At 44.2% G+C, this 21,141-nt stretch overlaps 1 protein-coding gene across 1 annotated transcript in view; it reads right to left on the reverse strand.

The window, feature by feature from the left end:
• Positions 1 to 1,213: 1,213 nt before the first annotated feature.
• The window catches only part of syt12 (synaptotagmin XII), a gene marked incomplete at its 3' end in the record, with an annotated part of 26,177 nt that continues 6,249 nt past the window's right edge, over positions 1,214 to 21,141 (reverse strand). The window contains exons 2-8 of the mRNA XM_080002027.1: positions 13,943 to 14,003; positions 12,509 to 12,702; positions 11,678 to 12,082; positions 3,414 to 3,629; positions 2,428 to 2,548; positions 1,983 to 2,116; positions 1,214 to 1,387 (exon numbers count right to left, since the gene is read on the reverse strand). Coding sequence (XP_079858153.1) covers positions 1,214 to 1,387; positions 1,983 to 2,116; positions 2,428 to 2,548; positions 3,414 to 3,629; positions 11,678 to 12,082; positions 12,509 to 12,702; positions 13,943 to 13,988 — 1,290 coding nt within the window. The 5' untranslated portion in view covers positions 13,989 to 14,003. The remainder of the gene's footprint in view (positions 1,388 to 1,982; positions 2,117 to 2,427; positions 2,549 to 3,413; positions 3,630 to 11,677; positions 12,083 to 12,508; positions 12,703 to 13,942; positions 14,004 to 21,141) is intronic.

A 21,141-nucleotide genomic window follows, 5' to 3' on the forward strand; every position in this document is an offset into this window, starting at 1 on the left:
GATGTTGTGTGTTGAGCCGTGAATTAAGGATGATGCTTACTGTAAAAGTGTGGAACAAATGGCATTTAAGTGTCTAGGAGAGGAAAACTGCATAAAATAAATTATTTTAATGTGAAGTTAACATAAGTGTCTAGATGCAACACTATTTACATCAATACCAACACAATAACTTGCTGCTGCAACCTGTATTGCATTATTTAATACCAGAAACAAAAACGACGCAACATGATACCTATATGCTGATTAGGTATATTTGGCCACCCTGTAACAAGTGCTACAAATTACAATTGATTTTACCTGGATAAGACTACCTGGATCTTTTTTTTTTTTTTTTTTTTTTCGGAAAAGCACACCATGGAACATAGAAAAAGCACGGATTATACAGTATGTCACTCTCGCTGTTAAGGAACGACACAGACAATCCAAGAGAACCTCAACAACTTGGTTCCCAAACCGCTGAGAAATCAGTAGAATATGTGCAATCAATGACAAGTTTGAAAAGATAACGTAGTAGTTTCCTGAAAGAGAAGCTATTTCACCGCTTTCCATCCGCCCTCGGTCCTTCCCTGTACAGCTCAACGCCACCACACTACGCACCATGCACGGCGGGGACTTTTTTTTCCAAACCCAAAGTGAAATTACGGATCAAAACGTACATTCAAACCTCTACGTCTCCTTTACCGCGGATCTGCCTAAAATGAAGTTCAGCCAAAACCGACGCAGAGAGGGGTCAAACCGAGGGAAGTAGGTTGAGGAGGTAGGGAGCAGACCCGGCTCAGGTTGCTAACTCAAATATAATCAATCTTTTTATTAAACAAAATAGAATAGAATAGAATGTCTCTTTGTCTGGGCGACAAACGGAACAACCGCCCCCACCCCAACCCCAACCCCCAGCTCTCGTGGACCCTCATCCATATTGCACTCCAGACATCCTGAGGAGAATTCTCCAAATCAATAGAATAATTTCAGTGTATAATTCACAAAGGGTGCAATAGCTTTTTTTGTTTTGATTTGATTTATCTTTTAACTCCCCGCCCCTTTTTTTTTTTTTTTGTTTGTCTTCTCCCCGTCAGGTAACACGATCGATCACAGCACCGAACAAAGGAGAGAGTGGTGGTGTCGGGGGTGTGTGTGTGGGGGGGGGGGGGTGCTTTGTTTAGAGAGGACGGCCGTCGGGGTTTCGTTCTGCAGGGTGAGGTATTAACTCTAGGTTCTAGGTCCTGCGCAGCGGGTGCCACATGGACACGGGTTTCCTCAGCGTGGCCAGCATCTGGTTCCAGTGGGTGATGCCCATGCCACTGGCCTCCGGGCCGATGATCACGTGACCCACGTTCTCCCCCCGCCCGTCGTCCGTGCCCTCGGCCACCGTCACCCTCAGCGACAGCTCCTAGAAAGACAAAAGGACGTGTCACAATCAAAGACTGTGTGTATTTTCATTTTTTTTTTTTTTTTTTTGATAGGTCATTTATTATTACTACTACTACTACTACTATTATTACATCTTTATGGATAATTTGGAGGATTTGCGTTCCTTCAAAATTAAAGATCACAATTTGTTTGCCCAATTGGACTATTGGTGCTTTCATAATTCACATACAAGAAGTATTTGAGAAAAAAAAAAAGATGAGTAATGTGAATATTATGACCAAAGGTAGAGGTGTTGATTAGACCAGCTAGGGCAGTCTTTGGACTTGTGTGATAACATGTGATTACTTCATGTTATGCAGCCTTAAGACAACATTTACTCATAGATTATATTACAATAACCAAAATCAACATTTCTCAATAATATCTCATCTCACAATATATTTCAAATAACAATATATCGCCCATCGCTGTCATATATTGTATAAAACCATCTGCACACTCATAACTAGTACTGTATATAATATAATAAGCATTAAAATGCATCTACGCTATTTACCAAGCTAAAATAACTGCTCTCTTTCTGTTTTTCAAATAGCCCCTGTGCACAGTGTCACCTGCAGGACGACGGACGGCACAGAGAAGATCATGGCTTCGTTAAAGATGGGGTTCGTGTCATCCCGTTTGGTGGAGGTTTTCTTCTTGCTGATCTTCCTGCCGTCTTGCAGGAGGTACACTTTGACGAAGGGGTCTGAGGACGGGATCGAATCGCATCATTATCATTTGGTAATTCGAAAATCACAACACACGTCATGTGTGCAATGGTGAGCATTCACAATGCAAACAATGGACGTAGAGTCACATGTATACACATCCACGTATACATATACAGTACATCCCAAACCCCCATGCAATCATGTCAACTATTACATCATTAGAGATCATGTATAAGAATAAAATGCTGTCCTTATTGAGCAGTAATCATTTAGATTTCGTTTATTGTTAAACAAACAGGTATGCAGGATCCATGCACTCAGACCAGAGTAAAACACGTTGCTCCACCTGCAATGGTCTTGCCATTGGTCCACACCAAGTTCTTGGCCTTGGCCACGACCACCGTGAGCCGCTCTGCCGTCGGCAGGTAACTGAGGGACAAAAGAATCTCCCCGACCGCATCGACGGCCTGGAGAGTGGACCCAAAACACACACGACGCACATTGTGTCCCACAGCGAAAAGCACCGCAAGTCAACTTTAGCAAAACGTCCAGGTAGAGGCATCAAGGTATAGGATCCATGGTTCTATGCTATGGTGTTATATTGTTTATACTGTACTCTATACCATGCTATTGTATATGACTACATCAATCAATCAATCACATGACAACCCAGCCAACCAACCAATCATGTAATCAATCAATCATCCAATCGATCAACCAATCAGCCAATCAGCCAATCAATCAATCAATCAATCAATCAATCAACCAATCTTTATTGTCCTTGTTAGGAAATTGCTTGTGCTGCCAGGTAAAGGACAATGAAGTAATTATAATAATAATAATAATAATTATTATTATTATAACAGATATAAATGACCATAAAAGCACTATATAACATTGACATAACGCAACAAATGAGTTGATGAGGACATTGACTAGTTTTAAGTTGTTATATTGACATTATGTACGCACAACATATGAGTACTTTGCAATTACGTACCAAATAAAAAATAATACAACTTTTTTTTTTAACTTATTACAGTATTTTTATTCTGATTCCTCACAGCTATCTTGCACTTGTATCAGGTTGAATTTAGAAACAGGAGGTCATGCACTTCACTCCTACTGTATGGTCGGTGGCTCCAATGTCTGCTTTGATTGTTTCTAGCCTCTAATGTAAGTCGCTTCGGACAAAAGCGTCTGATCAATAAATGTAAATGAAATAAATAAATAAAATAAATAATATTAAAAAAACATATATGTACATACAAATCCGTAAGTCTGATAAAATAAGATACACAAACGTAAACATGGGGTCGAAATGTATGGTACCTTGTTGACGTCCTGCAGGTAGAGCCATGCGTTGAAAGGTCTAATGGCCAGGTCCAGGTCTGACAGCTTGAGCTCCGCTACGCCTGCGCTGATGTTCCTCTCGTCGGCGTCGATGCCGAAGGCGGCGAAGCGCAGGCTGTACTCGTCCAGCGCCGCCACGTCCAGCGGCACGGAGAAGCGCTCATCGAATATCACGGTGAACGCGTTGGTCTGGACCTGTGACATGGAGAAAAACAAAAACATCATATGAGACTCAACTGATGTGTCAAGCCAACAGGAGGAGGTTTGTGGGTGTGTTTTCACACACGATGTATGATTTCATTGACACTGCATAAATGTATACATTTATGAATTTATTTAGAATAACGACATAGATTAAATATAAAACGCCTACGATCCTCAGAAAAAGCAAATTTCTAGCCATCAGCCACCCAAACTGCTTTACAACCTTCTATTTTTTGTACAGTCTAATAGCCCAGATTAGGGGTTCCCAACCCTTTCCCCCCGAAATCAATCCCTCCCATATTTCTCTTATTGGCGCTCGGCAGCGGTCATTTTGGTCTGACTTGCTCCCTTGATTCGCGGCGATGAGAGCAAGGTTTTTCGGGGCAAACAATAAATTAGAACCTACTGTATAGTCACAATTTATATTTGAACTAACACTGGATTAGATCTTTGTACCGATATTTGACTATTTGGAAACGTCTGTCTCAAATGGTCCGAGGCCTCGCGACCCCAGCGCAATCTCTGGTCCGACCCTTTTTAGGGGTGTGGCACCCCATGTTGGGAATCACCGCCCTAGATCACTCTGAACCCCTGTATAACACTATACAAATTGCACAAAACGAAATGTGCAGATGAAAGCTGATAGACCTAGTCATCATGACCTGGCGCTGATAAGTCCCTATACGGTAAATGCTCTATGTCTGGGGAAACAAATCTTGATCTTGAATCTTGAACTCTCTCACGTCCGCGTGAGAAAGGGTCTGTAACGTAGCAACCAAGATCTCAAACAGACCTCAAGCGAGCAACTGTTTGTCACGCAATTTTTCATTTATACGCCTCACAGCCTGACAGTTCTCACAGTTTGACCAAGGTGTGAAGGTCCTGACGGCCAGGTTGATGATTTCTTTTTTTCCTGTGTGATGCAACTTGAAAAATATCCTCTTTGTCCGTCTCTGTGAAGCATCGTTTAGTCAGAGGCCTGAGATTTCTACTGTATTTCAGATCCAGATGAAAAGCAAAATGATAAATGCATAATATCTACCGTTGTTTATAACTTCTCATACTTATTGGTGCAGTATATATCATCTGTATCACCAACCTAGAACGATAACTGAAAAATAATAATAAATATTTTGGTGGGCGTCACCCATATCCCAACTCAAAAATTACTTCTACCGCAGGATTCTAGTGGCAAATTTCCACTGGAAATGCCCTGGAGCCAGTGGTGAATGCAGAGCATGGAGGTTCCTGGAGGGCAAAATTAATTTTAGAATTTTAGAAGAAGGCGATTTAAGACACAGGTTGGCGAGCTGCCAAAAACCAGACCACCAATCCATGAGGATCTCTGACAATCCATGACCAGACATCGACAGTGTTCAGAGCGGGTTCCGCGCCACAGTCATCAAAGGATGAGGTTTTAAATAAAACAAGGCTTCATCTAGCTTTATGAAGTTGCTAGGTAACTAATAACATGCAGACTGAAGTGTATTTATAAACAGACTTTTTTTTTCCCACACCAATATCCCCTCTTGAGGTGAGAAAACCTAGTGTGAAAGCCAGCTTCACACCGAATGCGTAATCTTACCTGAGAGTCGGATCCTCCGCCCTAGTGGCCGTTGGATGAACTGCGTCTGGGTTTCGCGTCACGAAATGTCAGGGATAACAGCGGAGTACTGTAGTTTGCTCAGCCGGACTTTACCATTTTCCATGAATGAGAGTTTAAAAACTCCCTTTAATGAATGTTAATGAATGTGAATATGGTAACATCGAACGTTGACGTTAACGCCTTTATTTTGAAATACGTGACTTATTTACTTGTTTTAAGGCCAGTTCCAATAAAAACTTGACCGGCGTCACTTCCGGTCGCACTGTCGGACCCAAACTTGTCGTACGAGTTGAACATTTTGAACTCATCCCGATCGGACACGGAAATTTGAAACCACAGCGGCACAGCTTTTCGTTTGTCGCGTTCAGTGTGAATCAGGCTTCAGAGAGAGAGCGAGATCACCGCATATTCATATCTTTGCCATCTACCACAGCACTTATAACAATATAAAGCAGAGTCAGAAATTATTGAATACGTTTGCACATACAAGGAATTTAACTTAAAAGAAATAGACATCTACCGAGAGGCAACATCAAGTACCAAGTAGGAGATAGATATGATATGTACACAGGGATCTTACAGACTATGAATAGAGACAACAGTTACACTACTATGAGTCACTCAACTATTAAGCCTGACTATAAGCCTGGTGTGTAGGCTCCAGAGAGATGCACACAAACAGCTACCCAGGACTCCTTTAGCAGAGAAATAAAGATGCTTTTTAGCAAGGCATTGCAAGCATCATGTACTGAGCCTGTCTATCACCATAGAAACCCTGCTGAAATGGATCAGAATTAGAATCAGGGTTTATTCCGCCAGGTGCATTTACTTGTAGGCTACTAGGATTTTGTAATGGTGGTTATTGGTGCGTGTCTACAGACAAAAATAAATAAATACATCTAGATTAAAATAATAATAACAAAATCAAATGCAATTCAAAGTGCTTTACTTTAATAGTAAAAGCAATAGAAGCAAAGCAAGCAAAGAAAAATGCTTTTAAAAAGTAGCGTAATCAAATAATTAAAATTATGGGGTTTTATCGCAAGTTCATTTTGGAAGACTACCTAATTGTCAGCAGGTGGCATTCATTGGCCCCGGCATGCAGCCATCCAATCGGAGCCAACCACAACCCCGGAGGAGCCAATCTCCAGGCTCCCCGCCAGTATTTGTTCGGTCTCTCTCCCCCCGAGAGAGAGAGATCCCTCCTCCATTCTATGTTTATATGTTCATTTTTGTTCAAGCTCCGCAGCTTCATGGAGCCCTATGGCCGGATCATGGCAATAATCACAATCAGAATTGTTTTTGTTTTCTGCGGGTACATTTACATATACTAGGAATTCCTTCTAGTGAGGTTTGGTGCACTTCAGTACCGACTTCAATGACAAATGACGGACTTAAATGTCTGTCCCCCCCCCCCCCCCCCCCATCTAGTCTATAAACCTCTTGATTCCTGATCGAAATGAAATGGGCCGTCAGTAGAAACTCACACACTAGGATGTGATAGAAGCACAGGAGCCAAAAGAGTACAAAGAGTACGCAACGGTACGAAAAAAGGGGAATTTGAATTCACATCGCAGAGCCTGCAAATCCATAGTGGATATCAACCGTTGAGAATGTCTCATGAGGAAAAGAATATACAATATGTATATTTTTTGAAAGAATGGCATTTGTTCCCTTAGTTCCCTTAGCAGCTGCAGAATTCAGAGCAGGGCCCGCTGCACTGTAAATAATAGGCTAAGATGCCCATTTGGATGCAAGGTGCCAAAACTAACGAGGATCACCCCATCACCAGCACATCAGACCCTCACCCTGTTCTAACATGAGCTAATTAAAACACACTCTGAGGTGTGTGTGTGTGTGAGAGAGAGAGCGGGAGAGAGAGAACAAAAGAAAGCTGAGAGAAAGACAGTGTCAAATAACTGAGCAGAGGAGGAGGGAGGAAACGACCGAAACATGTTGAGCGAGCCAGCGAGAGAGAGAGAGAGAGAGAGAGAGGGAGAAAAAGAGAGACATTATTGTGTGTGTGTGTGTGGGGGGGGGGGGGGACAAAAGAAAGCAGAGAGAAAGACAGTGTGTCAAAGAAAATATAGAACGAGAGTGGAGAGAGAGAAACGACAGCGACAGGACGGGGGGGCAGAGGGGAAGTGAGGACTAAAGAGTGGAGCATGTGGAGCGAGCGAGCAATAGAGAGAGCGAGAGAGAGAGAGAGAGAGAGCGAAAGAAAACCGAACGAAAGAGTCGAGAAGACAAGAGGAGAGAGAGAAACGACAGTGAGGGGAAGGGAGGACAAGAGAGAGAGACGTGGAGCGAGCGAGCAAGAGAGCGAGAGAGAGAGAGAGAGAGCAGAGCAAAAGAGAGTCGAGAAGACAACTAGAAACGACAGTGAGGGGAAGAGGGGAAGGAAGGACAAGAGAGAGACATGTGGAGCGAGCAAGGAAAAGAGAGTTTTGAGTTTTTGGGAAAAAACCCCCAAAAAAACCCACTTTTATTTAACACATCAGTGGCATCTACTGATTCCAGTGGCACCAGCACAAAAAAACTGGAAGGCAATTCGATTGACAACACAATAAATCAATAAAGAAATACATATCAGGAATAATAACATAGTGATCATATTCCAAATGACAATTAAAAGTTAAAAATAAAAAGAACCCAACAATTGGAGAGACAGAGTGCGACAAAGAAAGGAGAGAATAAGAGGTGAGAGAGAGAAACAACAGTGACGGGATGAGGGGCAGGGGGAAGGGGAGGGCAACAGAGAGACATGCAGAGCGAGCGAGCGAGAGAGAGAGAGAGAGAGAGAGAGAGAGAGAGAGAGAGAGAGAGAGAGAGAGAGAGAGAGAGAGAGAGAGAGAGAGAGAGAGAGAGAGAGAGAGAGAGATGGAGCAAGGGAGAGAGATGGAGGGGGGGGGGAGAGATGGAGGGGGGGGAGAGAGATGGTGAGGGACAGAGGAAAAGCGAGAGAAGGACAGAGGGAAAGAATGAGAGCGTGAGAGGGAGGGGGAGAGATGGAGAGATTAAGAGACAGAGAGAGAGAGCGAGAGAGAGAAAGAAGGCGGGGGGAGAGAGAGAGCGAGATGGAGCAAGGGAGAGAGAGATGGAGGGGGGGAGGGGGATGGTGAGGGATAGAGGGAACGAGAGAGAAGGACAGAGGGAGAGAATCAGAGAGAGAGGGAGGGGTAGACAGAGATTATGAGAGAGAGAGAGAGAGAGAGAGAGAGAGAGAGAGAGCCGTCCCTGATCACTCTGTCCCATGGGGTGGTGTCTTGCTGTTCTCAGCGTTTTCCCTCCTTCTCCTCCCCCTCCTCCATCATGACACTCTGCCTCGCTGCATTAAGACCACGATAATAACACGCTGGAGCCGCAACGGCCCCTCTGACAGATCCTTTTTATGATACAATGGTGGAAAGGCCCCACAGCCTGACACGCAGTTAGTTTAGTTAATTCTCTGGCAACGCCGAGCGAGGAGCAGAAGGCGAAACAGCGAGCGCAGCAGATGGACCCGACTCTCCCTCTCTCCTTCCCTCTCGCACCTCCTCCCCCGTCTCCTTCGTCCCCTCGCATTAACGCTGGGGCCACGCTACGTGATTCTTTCAAATCGCGCACGACAATGAAAAGGTGGAGCGGCCGCACCTGTCGCCGATGTTCGGTCTCCTCTGCGCACGCACACGACAACTGCTATCTTTGACGGGCGCAATTCAAAGCGGGGGGGGGGGGGGGGGGGGAATGCAGTTTTGTGGCACTCGCGCTCTCGCCGGAATTGATATGAATATCTCTTCTATAGTCTATGAATATCTCGTGATGCTTTGACGCCAAAGCAAACAGTGGCCGTTTGCGCAGAGTACCTGCAGCGCTGACATTATCCAGACACTCAAGAGTGTGACACAATTCAACAAGTCGCTCCCTCATTTCAGGAGAGGTGAGCGAGAGCGCAGTCGTGCAGCCGCATGATCTCATCGGCTGTTGTAAGTTGCCATTTCGATCTGAAGCTTCGGTGCACACGTCAAAAGATCAGGGAAAAAGACTGACCCCGGGAAAATCAAACATGTCTGATTTTATCCTGACCTGGCCAACTGGAATCGTATTAAGAGAGACTTGAGTCTTTCACTCACAAACACACATATCGCTGACAGCTACACTACCCTTAACTAACCTGGACTACCCCAGACCACCCCGGACTACCCTACACTATCCTTGACTACCCTGGACTACCATGGATTACCCTACACTACCCTTGTCTAACCCGTACTACCCCGGACCACCCCGGACTACCCTACACTATCCATGGCTAACCCGGACTACCCTGGACTACCCTGGACTACCGTACACTATGCTTGACTAACCCGGACTACCTCGGACCACCCCGGACTACTCTACATTACCCTTGACTAACTCGGACTACCCCAGACCACCCCAGACTACCCTACACTATCCTTGACTACCCCGGACTACCCTAAACTACCCTTGACTAACCCGGACTACTGTACACTATGCTTGACTAACCCAGACTACCTCGGACCACCCCGGACTACTCTACACTACCCTTGACTAACCCGGACTACCCCAGACCACCCCAGACTACCCTACACTATCCTTGACTACCCCGGACTACCCTAAACTACCCTTGACTAACCCGGACTACCCCAGACCACCCCGGACTAGCCTACACTGTCCTTGACTAACCCGGACTACCCTGGACTACCCCGGACTACCCTACACTACCCTTGACTAACCCGGACTACCCTACACTATCCTTGACTACCCGGGACTACCCTAAACTACCCTCGACTAACCCGGACTACCCCGGACCACCCTACACTATTCTTGACTAACCTGGACTACTCCGGACTACCCTTAACAACCCTTGACTAAGCCGGACTGCCCCGGACCACCCCGGACTACCCTACACTATTCTTGACTAACCCGGAGTGCCCCGGACCACCCTGGACTAACGTCGCCGATCTGAAATCATTGCCAAATTGGCCTTGAAAATCACGTAATGTGGCCCCAGCTTTAGTCTGATTGAATAAATTCACGTACAAAATGAATTTGGTTTCTCATTTGCACCAGGGTCTGTATTAAAAATCTTGTGTTTCTCTCTAACTGTGCAGGGAACGCGCAGGAGACGCACCCAACCTCTCAGCTGTAACAGGAACTGCATTTTAAAAATCAGCATCTGCTACAAAATCAAACAGAGCATTTCCTGTAATTAAAGGTGAACACAGCCTAATCCTGGTGATTGGGAAGTGAAATAATCATTGCGCTTCTGAACCCAATTCTCATGAGAATGAGCACTTTGCAAATGAAATGTGGCCCCCGTGAGCGCCAGGAAACGATCGGCCCGTCAGATTTATCGCACCCTCTGTCCAGGAATCTAACTACACCAATTATCCAAGATCAACTTATCCAACCCTGCGACAGGGGTACAAAATACTAACACAGAGGAGTTTTTGGTTGTAATGCGCTTTTCCGTCATGTGCATGTACCGTTGAGCCCCAATCGGAGCCCTAATTGTACTGATTCACAGCTTCCCTTCCCTCGAAATCCACAGAGTATTATATCCTCCACAGTGGAAGCTGCAGTGAAATGAAACATCAATCTGCATCTGAAGGGTCTCTTATGTCCAACAACATTAATGGGAATTCTTTATGCATCTGTTGCTACTACTATTGCTTAAATTACTACGACTACTCCTACTACTACTGCTGCTAGGCGTGGGTGATATTGAAAAAAATCGAATATCACATTTTTCTAATATCTAATGTCTAATATTTTTTGACAAATGCCTCGATATAGATGGTTAGAAGATGTTTTAGGGGATGACTGTTGGTGTTTTTATAATGTATAACACAGAAGAAATGTAGTAATGTGGATATTATGACCAAGCAGCTGCATTGATTATAACACATAAAACAGTCTAAAAAGTTCAGAAAACTTCCATTTTTCAATAACCAAAATAACCCAGACGATTTTTAGTCTCATATCACAATTTTGATATATTTAATACACACTTATATATATATACAGCACCCAGCCCTAACTACTACTATTACTACTACTATTACCACTACTAGTACTACTGGTACTACTTCTTCTAATAATACGAAAATGGACTGCATTTATATAGTGCTTTTCTAGCCATTAAGGCCACTGAAGTGCTTAACATGTTCCATGCCTCACATTCACATAGCAACAGCAGCATCAGCCATGCAAGGGGACAACCATCTCGTCAAGAGCTCTTAGGAGTGAGGTGTCTTGTTCAAGGACACCCTGGCGAATTAGCCAGAAGGAGCCGAGGATCGTACCACCAACCCTCCAGTTGCAAGACGACCACTCTACCACTTGAGCTGCTGCCGCCCAGATACAACTAATAATGAAGCTATGAATGTACTAAACTAAAACCCACTCACTGACCCACACGCCGTCCTCTTACCCTGGTGACTCCCACGTTGAACTCCTCGGGCCCCAGGGACACCCTGATGAAGCAGCCGGGGAAGTCTCCCTCCTCCTTCTCCAACAGGTCCTTGCCCTGGTGCAGGGCGATGTGCAGCAGGCCGGTGCCCTGGCCCGCGTACCGGGAGGCCTCGAACTCCAGCGTGACCTCCAGCTGGCCCACCGTGAAGTCGTGGCCGAAGTTGTTGGCGATGGAGGAGATGGAGCTGAGGGAGTCGGTGGAGACGGAGCGGTTGAGCTGGGCCATCCCCGCCGGGTCCAGCTCCCGGTTCATCAGCTCCAGGTGTCCCAGGTCCCGGAAGCCGTCTGGCGTGTCCCCCAGCGCCAGGCTGGGCTTGCGGCTGGAGGTGTTGGAGGTCCGCCGATGGTTGTTGGCAGCCACTCGCTGGAGGAAATAATTCGAAGGACGGGAAAGATCCCTTTGAACAGGGAGTCGTTGTACTACAGCTACTACTACTACTATTTCATACATGACACATGCTCAAACCAATGTACAGTACATTGATTTTTTTTAACCACTTTTAACCACTCAGAGACAGCACGTTACCAACAAACATCTCAGAAGCTGCTGAAATTACTTTTGTATGCAGAACTTTATTGCCCTGAAGAACACTTACTTCCAATTATATTTTTTATGCAATGTGGAGATCAATAAAGATAATGGTAAAGATAATTAAAAACTATGAAATTGGGTATCGGCGACAAATAAGTATTGGTGACAAATGAAATCTGCTTCGTTTTTCATTCACATGGTCATTGTGTCCAGTGGTCATCATTGAACGTGGATAACAAACAGAATGAAGCGCTGTACCTTTTGCCGCACTTCTGAGAAGGACGTTCCATATTTCTCCTGGAGGTACCGGTAGTCAAAATTGGGGAAAGGAGAGGGAGCGGGGAACGTTCCCGATTTCCAAAGCTTCCAGATGTTCAGCCCCGCCACGGCCAGCAAGACCAGGAAGCCCACCAGGTAGATCCCCGCCTCCCATCCCGGGGGGTTACGCACCACTGGGGTCAAGGAAGAGACACGAGGCAACGGAGTCAGTGGGGGCATTTTCCTCATTCCTGAGCACGTTCCTGTTTAGGGTTGGAGCCTGTCAGAGCTCACCATGAGCGTAAGCACGAGGCAATTTAGAGTCTCCTAATAGCATAGCTGTCGTGTCTTCGGGAGGGGACCAACGCAAACGCCATGAGAACTTGGTTTGAAGCTAATGCATAAAGGACAAGGATGGCACTCTGGTAGTCCTGTAGCAAGGATAATTTGAAGACACAAACTGAATAAAATGGCATACTAGCACTTTTACACAGGACACAAATGGACACACCTTGCACAAACAAACATGCATTCAAGTATAGGTGGTTTATAGTCACGAGAAAACTTTTAATATCAAGAATGGCTGGGATTATGTAGATTCAAACAGCATTCAAAATAATTTACAAATTTAAAACAGGATTAAAGCCTTTTTTATGAGTACAATAAATTATGGGATTAATTATCATGTGGCAGAGTGCATTGCGCTGCTGCCTCACGGCAAGATTCCCGCCTGGGGCGCTGTCAGCACCGTGCTCTGGCAGGTTGTGCCCCGACCAGGAGCCTTTCTGCGTGGACTTTGCATGTTCTCCCTGCGCTCACATGGGGTTTCCTCCATATATCATCGTAAGAACCCCCACTAAAAACATGCACAAGAACATCGCCTGACCAGCGATGGACACTGAGGTTGGTCACGGGCACTGTAAGCTGCCCACCGCTCCTGGCCTGCCCCCTGGCGGAGAACAAGCCCCGATCAGGAAGAAGTGGAAAACAAATTTCACGGCCTCCTTCCATCAGTGTGTGTGTGTGTGTCGGCCCCTATAGCCGCACGTAATACATCAGGTGTTGTGGCGTGTGTGTAACAATAAAAGACGAGCTAAAGCTTGTCCAGTTTAATCTTTTAATATAAATGCATATTGACAATCACAGTATGCTGGTCATGCCGGTGGGTTTTCAGGTGTGCCGTCCTTTTAAACCATATTGTACACACACACACACACACACACACACACACACACACACACAGACACACACACACACACACACACACACGCACGCACGCACAACAACCACGACGACAACAACGTCAACAATGATTACGACAACAGCGGAATCAGATAGCAGCTGTCCCACACACGGTGGCTCAGTGGAGCGGATCAGCGTAGTGATGTGTTAGCAACAGCGTGTGACAGCGTCATGACGGCGTGAGCCACTCACCGCTCAGATGGTAACCTGGTAGATCCTCACTCTGAGCGGAGGACATGGTGCTGCAGCCCGCCTGCAAACACACACATTACCTGTTATACATCCCAAAAAAAAAAAAAAAATGCTTTGGATATTTAAAAAAAAAAATCTAATATATCAAACATATACAAACAAAAATAGCTTTGGACATCAAGGAAAATAACCGCTATCACGATGTACAGTACTAACAACGTGCAATGCACCACTTGAAGAAAATAAAATGTAAATATATATATATATACACCCTGAGACTATATAGCCTCACAAATCACAATCTTGAAATATTAGTTGACCATTCATTGCCATACAAATGATTGAGATAAACAATTCAAATTGGAAATCTTTTTTATGCCAAAGTACACACGTACAATAGGCCTGTCTACCTATTTAATAAGAGCTTTCTATTGACATTGAACATCGGAACACAAACATGTAATCTAATCTTATCCACTCTTCGAACTATAAAGGAAGGAACCTGTCTGTCTGTCTGTCTGTCTGTCTGTCTGTCCTTCGAACACCTCGACAAGCGTTCATTCGACCCACTTCACACTCTGAATAGACCCGTGATGCTCGGACACGCGACATGTGTAATATTAATAAACAACACGCGAGCGCTCAGCTCTGTGCAGCAGCGGGGCGGGGCTTCAGGGCTCTGCCGCCGAGTCCCAATGCCTGGCGGGCAGGGTTGGCAGATCGAGCCAGAGAGACGAAACCTGGACTCGACTGATCCTCCTGAAGTTCTAATACGCCCTTATTTTCACATTTGGTGCGTCTTCTTTTCTCGCAAAGTCGTCCTTACATTTTGTTAAACTGTGCCGTTAAAACGTCTCGGAAAGTCTTGGGGACATGCACCAGTTACTGTTCAGTTCATTTGACTCAGCTGATGGAAACACACCTCTTATTCATATTTGTATTTATTGCATTATTTCTCGCATTGGTTTAACATTCCCCCATCAATTTGAATGGAAATGTGATTGATTGCATTCATGATCACGATTGGTTCAATAATTGTGATAAGGCGATCATGTAATAATAGCTCTAAATAAAACACTGCAGACACTTTACAGCAGATTAAAATATTTTACAGCAAGCTGATTGGGAGTTAGTTATTATACCATTTCCATATTATACGGTTATGTCCAGCATTTGATCAGTGCTTACAACCGCACGACGTCTAAATTCACTCCACCGATGCTCGACCGACATGTACCTCTAAATACCTATAAATATTCTTCAGTGAGTCACCAAAGCAGGATTTTCCTTGGTCAGAGCGCAAGGAAGTTCAGCTTTCTGCAGAAGATCGTTCAGAAACAAACAGAACCGAATAGAATAGAATAGAATAGAATAGAATAACCGTTTTTTTTGTCTTCAAAAGGGGGATTTCAAGTGCCAGTTTCGAGCCAGTTTCTCTCCTTTGTGGCTTTCGGTCATTTAAATTAACGGCCTCCCACATCCTCTTGGTTTTAAAGGTGAAAGACTCCTGCACCTGATGGCCAGTTGGCAGGAGGCCTACATCACAAGGGAGACATTTAAAGATGGTCCCTCATTTCTCATTGCAGCTGGAACGGGTTTGCATTTACGATAGACAGTATTAATCCCCCTAATACACATAATGACCCTCTAACGCCTCCATGCATTTATTGTTTGGCGTCCTAAAGTACCATATAATGGCTTTGTGGGTGAATGAAGTCGCTGGGAAGGCAGCTGGTCATGAGGTCGTCAACAAAGCGCGCGGAGGAGTGTGGGGCAAAACAACAAACAAACAAAGTCCCTCTTACGCTGCTCCCTTAAAAATAGCCACGGTGGCTGCAGGGAACAATATTATTTTCTTGCTTCCTGTCTTCCTCCGCAAACGGGGAGGAAAAAAAAAACAAAAAAAAAAAACAGAAGCGCTGGTGTGTGTGACTCATTCCAGTCCCCTCCCAGCCCCCCCTCCATCCATCCCCAGTCTCCATCCCCACCACCCCGCCCCACACTTGTTGGAATCTCCCTACATCGCAGAGGCTTGTGAGGGAACAGGAGCATTACACTAATGATACAGCAAGGGGCTGGGTGGGGTGGGGTGGGGTGGGGGTGTTGGTGCATGTGTGTGGTGCGGGTGGGGGTGAGGCATGTGTGGGGGGGTCCTTCCGAGATCACTCAATTTTGCCGAGCGCTTTGCAGACCACCGCCGCGCGAGCCAATTAAGGCGGCGACGCAATGCAGCGCCCACTGTCAGCTGCTGATGTGCCATTAGCAGAGCACCAGAGGGAGGGTGTGGGTGTGGGGGTTGGGGCTGGGGGGGTGGGGGTCCGGGAGAACGAGGGAGGTCCAGCGACGCTCAAGGAGGGATTCCGCTTCCCCGTCTGCACGTAGGCCAACGTGCACGGGTGCCGTGCGGAGACGTTCGCGTGGGCGTTTGTTTTTATGCTCGTGCGATTTTGTGCAGAACGCTACGTGTCCACTGGGGGGCAGTGCCACATTTAGTGAACCACAATGTATAGAATACGTTGACGAAATCCGTCATCTTTATTTGAAAATATGCAGAGAACTGACCCCTCTGCTCACGAAATTACACCCATAGTTATTAGATGCCACTCTATAAGAAACAGCCATTCAATGTGTTCACATTATGCATGCGCTCCTCTATTTGATGTGTCTGTGTTGGTGGCGGGGTCCGCCTTTCCCGCCAACAATGGAAAAATCAGCCACGCGCAGCGCGGAAATGCGGCCGTGGTGAATTTGTCTAAGCAGCACAGCTAGTTGAGGTCAGCAAACTGTCGATTCGGATAAACATTCACAAAAAAGAACAGCAAATATCCAAGGCAATTTGGTTGGATTGCTTCACTTACCCCTGCGATGTTCTGCCCCGTGGGATAATGACGGCGGCCGAGGAATTAGACTTCATCGCACCGATTGCACTCATTGCAACTCGCCCGAGTTAAAGCTGCGGCTAAAAAGCCCGAAAAAGGTCAATTGAGCACAGAACGAAATGGGAAAGTGATAGGGATGGGGACGGGGAGGGAGAGAATAAAAGACAACCTGCTGCGGGGAGCTTTTGGTAAATCCCACTGAAGTATCGATTGCGTTCCGGTGCCTCGGTCGTCCACGTCTCGGAACGGCCGCTCCCAGAATCGAGGGCCGTAATTTGGCGCCTGACCTTTGTCATGTTGCTTATTCACCTTGTCTGAAACTCCATCCCAATTTCTCCTTTGACATTCATTGACTAGCTAGTCAAAATGATTTATTCAGTGCCTTTGGAATTGAATGAATTTATTGTTATTTAGTTTTCAGACTTTTTTTCTATGCCCATTGAGAAACGCACCCATCCTCCCCATGACAAATTCCTTGCGAATACGAAAATGTACTTGGCGAATAAATTTATCCCGTTTCTCATTCTGACTCTGACTGATACATGAAAGAAGATAAACCAGAGTGTGGGACAGCACCCTGTTGGAGAAACACAACGAACGAATGAACAAACAGACGAATGCAACGGAAAGGACCTCGCGGAAAAGTACAATTTCCTGCCATCACAGCGGGGAAGCCATTGGCTGGAGGCGTTTCAAAGGAACATTCCCCCATTGAACCAGACACGCCGCGTCTCGAATTAAGTCAGTAAGTAAATTTTTAATTGGATTGCACATTCTTAAAAACGGCTTCCAAAGTGCTTTACAGGTATGCTGCGGAAGAAAGATTAAAAGCAGACAGAGTGGGCATGGAAAACCAAACGGAATGAAAAATGAATAGTTTAGTGTCATTTAAAGGACATGGTAAGATACAAAAACAAACGACTACAAATGAAGAGGACAAAAACAACGAAAGGTGAGGCTTTATAACGAGGCCAAGTGATAAAAATGGGTTTTCAGGCGCTGTCTATCTGTCTGTCCATATTCCATCCATCCATCTACCTCTCCATCTAACGCAGTGTGTGGAGCAGCTTTTTGGAAGTCCAGCTGAGACTGACCAAGTAGTAGTAGTCTCTCTATCTATCTATCTATAGTATCAATCTATCTCTCTATCTTTAGTATCTATCTATAATATCTATAGTATCTATAGTATCTATAGCATCTATCTATTTATCTATAATATCTATAGTATCTATCTATTTATCTATGGTATCTATAGTATCTATCTATCTATCTATCTATCTATCTATCTATCTATCTGTCTGTCTGTCTGTCTGTCTGTCTGGCTATCTATCTATAGTATCCATCTATCTATCTATCTGTCTGTCTATCTGTATGTCTGTCTGGCTATCTATCTATAGTATCTATAGCATCTATAGTATCTATCTATCTATCTATCTGTCTGTCTGTCTGTCTGTCTGTCTGTCTCTCTCTCTCCATCCATCCATCCAGAAATACAGTGGGGAGTGATGATAGTGATTAGTAAAACTTTTTAATTGATTCTCAAACTAAACCCCTGGTGTTGATATGGAATCTACAGCTTGTTGTAGTTCACGGGCTGTGGCAGCATCAGGATGCGGCTCGGTGATGATCATCTTCCTCGAAGCGGTGAAAAGGTCGGCCTCAGGAGCACAACACCGTCTTACACACTCAGAAAACCATCAGACCAACAGTCTGAAACGGTGTCATTATAATGCCCCTTGACAAAATCTTCCCAAAACCAGCAGGGAACCATTTCATTTTCCATTTGTCCTCCTTCGGTGCTTTTGCGCTGGTTAAAAAAAAAAAAAAAAAAAAGAATAAAAAATAAATCTCCTCCAGACTGTGTGTGGCTGTGACCCGTTAGATTTCACTTTTACTACTTGCGTTGGTGATTCTCCGGCTTTTCATAGAAACCGACGCCTTGTGAAGGTCAAACAAGCTACTCACTGAACTCTTACACAAGAAACTCCGTCTGTACGAAGACACGCGGGATGAAAGGATGCACACGACATTGATCGAATTGACGAACGTGTTCATGACCCCTGAAAATACAGATTCCACACAAACAGCAGACCCCCGGTTTGAATGTGCCTGAGACTTGGGACCCCTGCGGGTCCGCCAACCGCAGCTTGAGGGGAACCACCTGCTCCACCGCGCCAAAGATAATGAATAGTGGGTCGGATCCATATGCCTTATGATACAGAAAGTCTTTTTTTTTTGTGTGTGAATACGTGCACGTCCATGTCCGCTGAGGCAGTCCACACAAACATTGCCTGTGGAGAGAGAAGCGGGTCAGAGTGCATGTGTGTGTGCGTGTGTGTGTGTGTGTGTAATGGGGAGAGAGAGAGAGAGAGAGAGAGAGAGAGAGAGAGAGAGAAATAGAGAGAGAGAGAGAGAGAAGGAAATCAAGATTGATTATGTCAATATTGGCCTTTAATTTCACTGAATTATATGTTGCCCTTAAAATAGCACAAGTGTCTCTCCAGTATCAAGGAGGGAATTTGCTCAAAGTTTCAGAAAACTTGTTATATATATATATATTTTAATATAAACTGTATGAGTCATTCCATGAAAGGAGTGCCATTTGGGTCCACAACATTAAATGTCTATAAAGTCTATAAAACACAATAATCTGCCAACTTTTTTGTCAATCTAAAAAGGATCAATTTAAAGGGGACCTATTATGAAAAACAGACTTTTTCAGTGCTTGTGCACATACATTTGTGCCTTTGATGGGCCTGCTATCACACACACACACACACACACACACACACGCCGGCTTCACAGACCAGCACAAATCTTTTAAAAGAAAGAGGAATTAATAGCAACTTTCCATGACAAAAACTGCAGACGAGGGAAATGCAACTATTTAAAAAGTATTTCTGCTGTGTGTTTCTTTCACAGCATGCGGCAGATAGACTGCAGGCTGCGCCGCACGATCCGCTGTGTGATTCTCCAAACTAAACCAATAAAACAGTGTGTTTGTAATTGTAGATGTATTTATTCTTTTTTATTTTGTTTTCCGACGTCGACTAATTGAATGAAAGAAGAAAAGCTCAGTGCGGTGTCTCCCACAAGCTTGAAATAGGGCCAAGAAAGTCGTAACATATTTCAATTGAGGTCTTGTAGATCAAATGTGGGTGAAGATCCAGCAATTGCATTGCTTATTTCTGTTATTTCTGAAGTGAGCAGCAGCATTTTTAATTCAAAGACACACTGAAACAGCCCGTGGAGAACAGGAGGGTTATAGAGGCACGTTTGAATGGTTAGAATGCATAATGGTATTTGCAGAGTGGTATTTTTGAGCAAAAACCTTCAAAAACATGTTTTGGGGACCTCAGAGACCTATATTAACTTAAAAGGAGCACAAAAGTGGTAACCCTAACCCGAATGTTTTTATTTTTTTAATACATTTTGAAAAAGTAGCTCAACTTCCATGACTCCACAGTATATATTATATACTGTAGAGTCATGGAAGTTGAGTCGCAAATATTCCAGAGTAATGTATTACCATTACAATTTCATTATTTTCAGAAGGAAATCTGTTTCCCCATCCACACGGCACATATAATAATAATAATTAAACAAAAAAAACAAAAAAAAAAAAATTAATAAAAAGAAATATATATATATATATATATATATAATTATTGATTAAAATAGGACTTATTTTCCCTCCAAAAGGAATGAAGTGTTGCTTTAAGTGACATCATCAAGAGGAAGTGGCATCTTTCAAGCCTTCAGAGGAGCTCAATTCAAAAGTTTGAGTTTGATGTTTTATAATGTTTGATGGGCTCTGCCAAGCGTAACCTCTCCACCCTGCCACTGATAATAGATAGAGAAAACACTTTCAAATAAATTCTTTCATGTATTAATCCTGTAATGAAATTAAATCTGTAAAATTCTGTATTTTTTATAAAAAAAAAACAAACAAAACAAAATCATGTTATTTACTGTTACTTGTTAGCTAATGAATTTAACCCTGAGTATATTTTTGGTGTGGTGGCCATTTTAGGATGAATCGTTCCCCCCGTCACAAGTAATGCATGTGTAATGGATGATTTAAAAAAAAATAAAAATAAGGCTTTTGGTGATTTTCTGGGAAGTTTAACATTTATCTTCAATGATGGAATGCTAAAAACATGAATCCTTTGTTATTTAAAGTTCTGAAAATAGAAAGGCCAAATGGCAGCCACGTGGAATGACTCATATACCGTACATATAAATATAGTGTATATGTATATACATTGGAATCTTCGTACTTTAAACCTTGCAACCTTGCATTATATTACATGACGACAA

The sequence above is a fragment of the Zeus faber genome, assembly GCF_960531495.2.
Source record: "Zeus faber genome assembly, chromosome: 6".
In the NCBI taxonomy this organism is placed as follows: domain Eukaryota; kingdom Metazoa; phylum Chordata; class Actinopteri; order Zeiformes; family Zeidae; genus Zeus; species Zeus faber.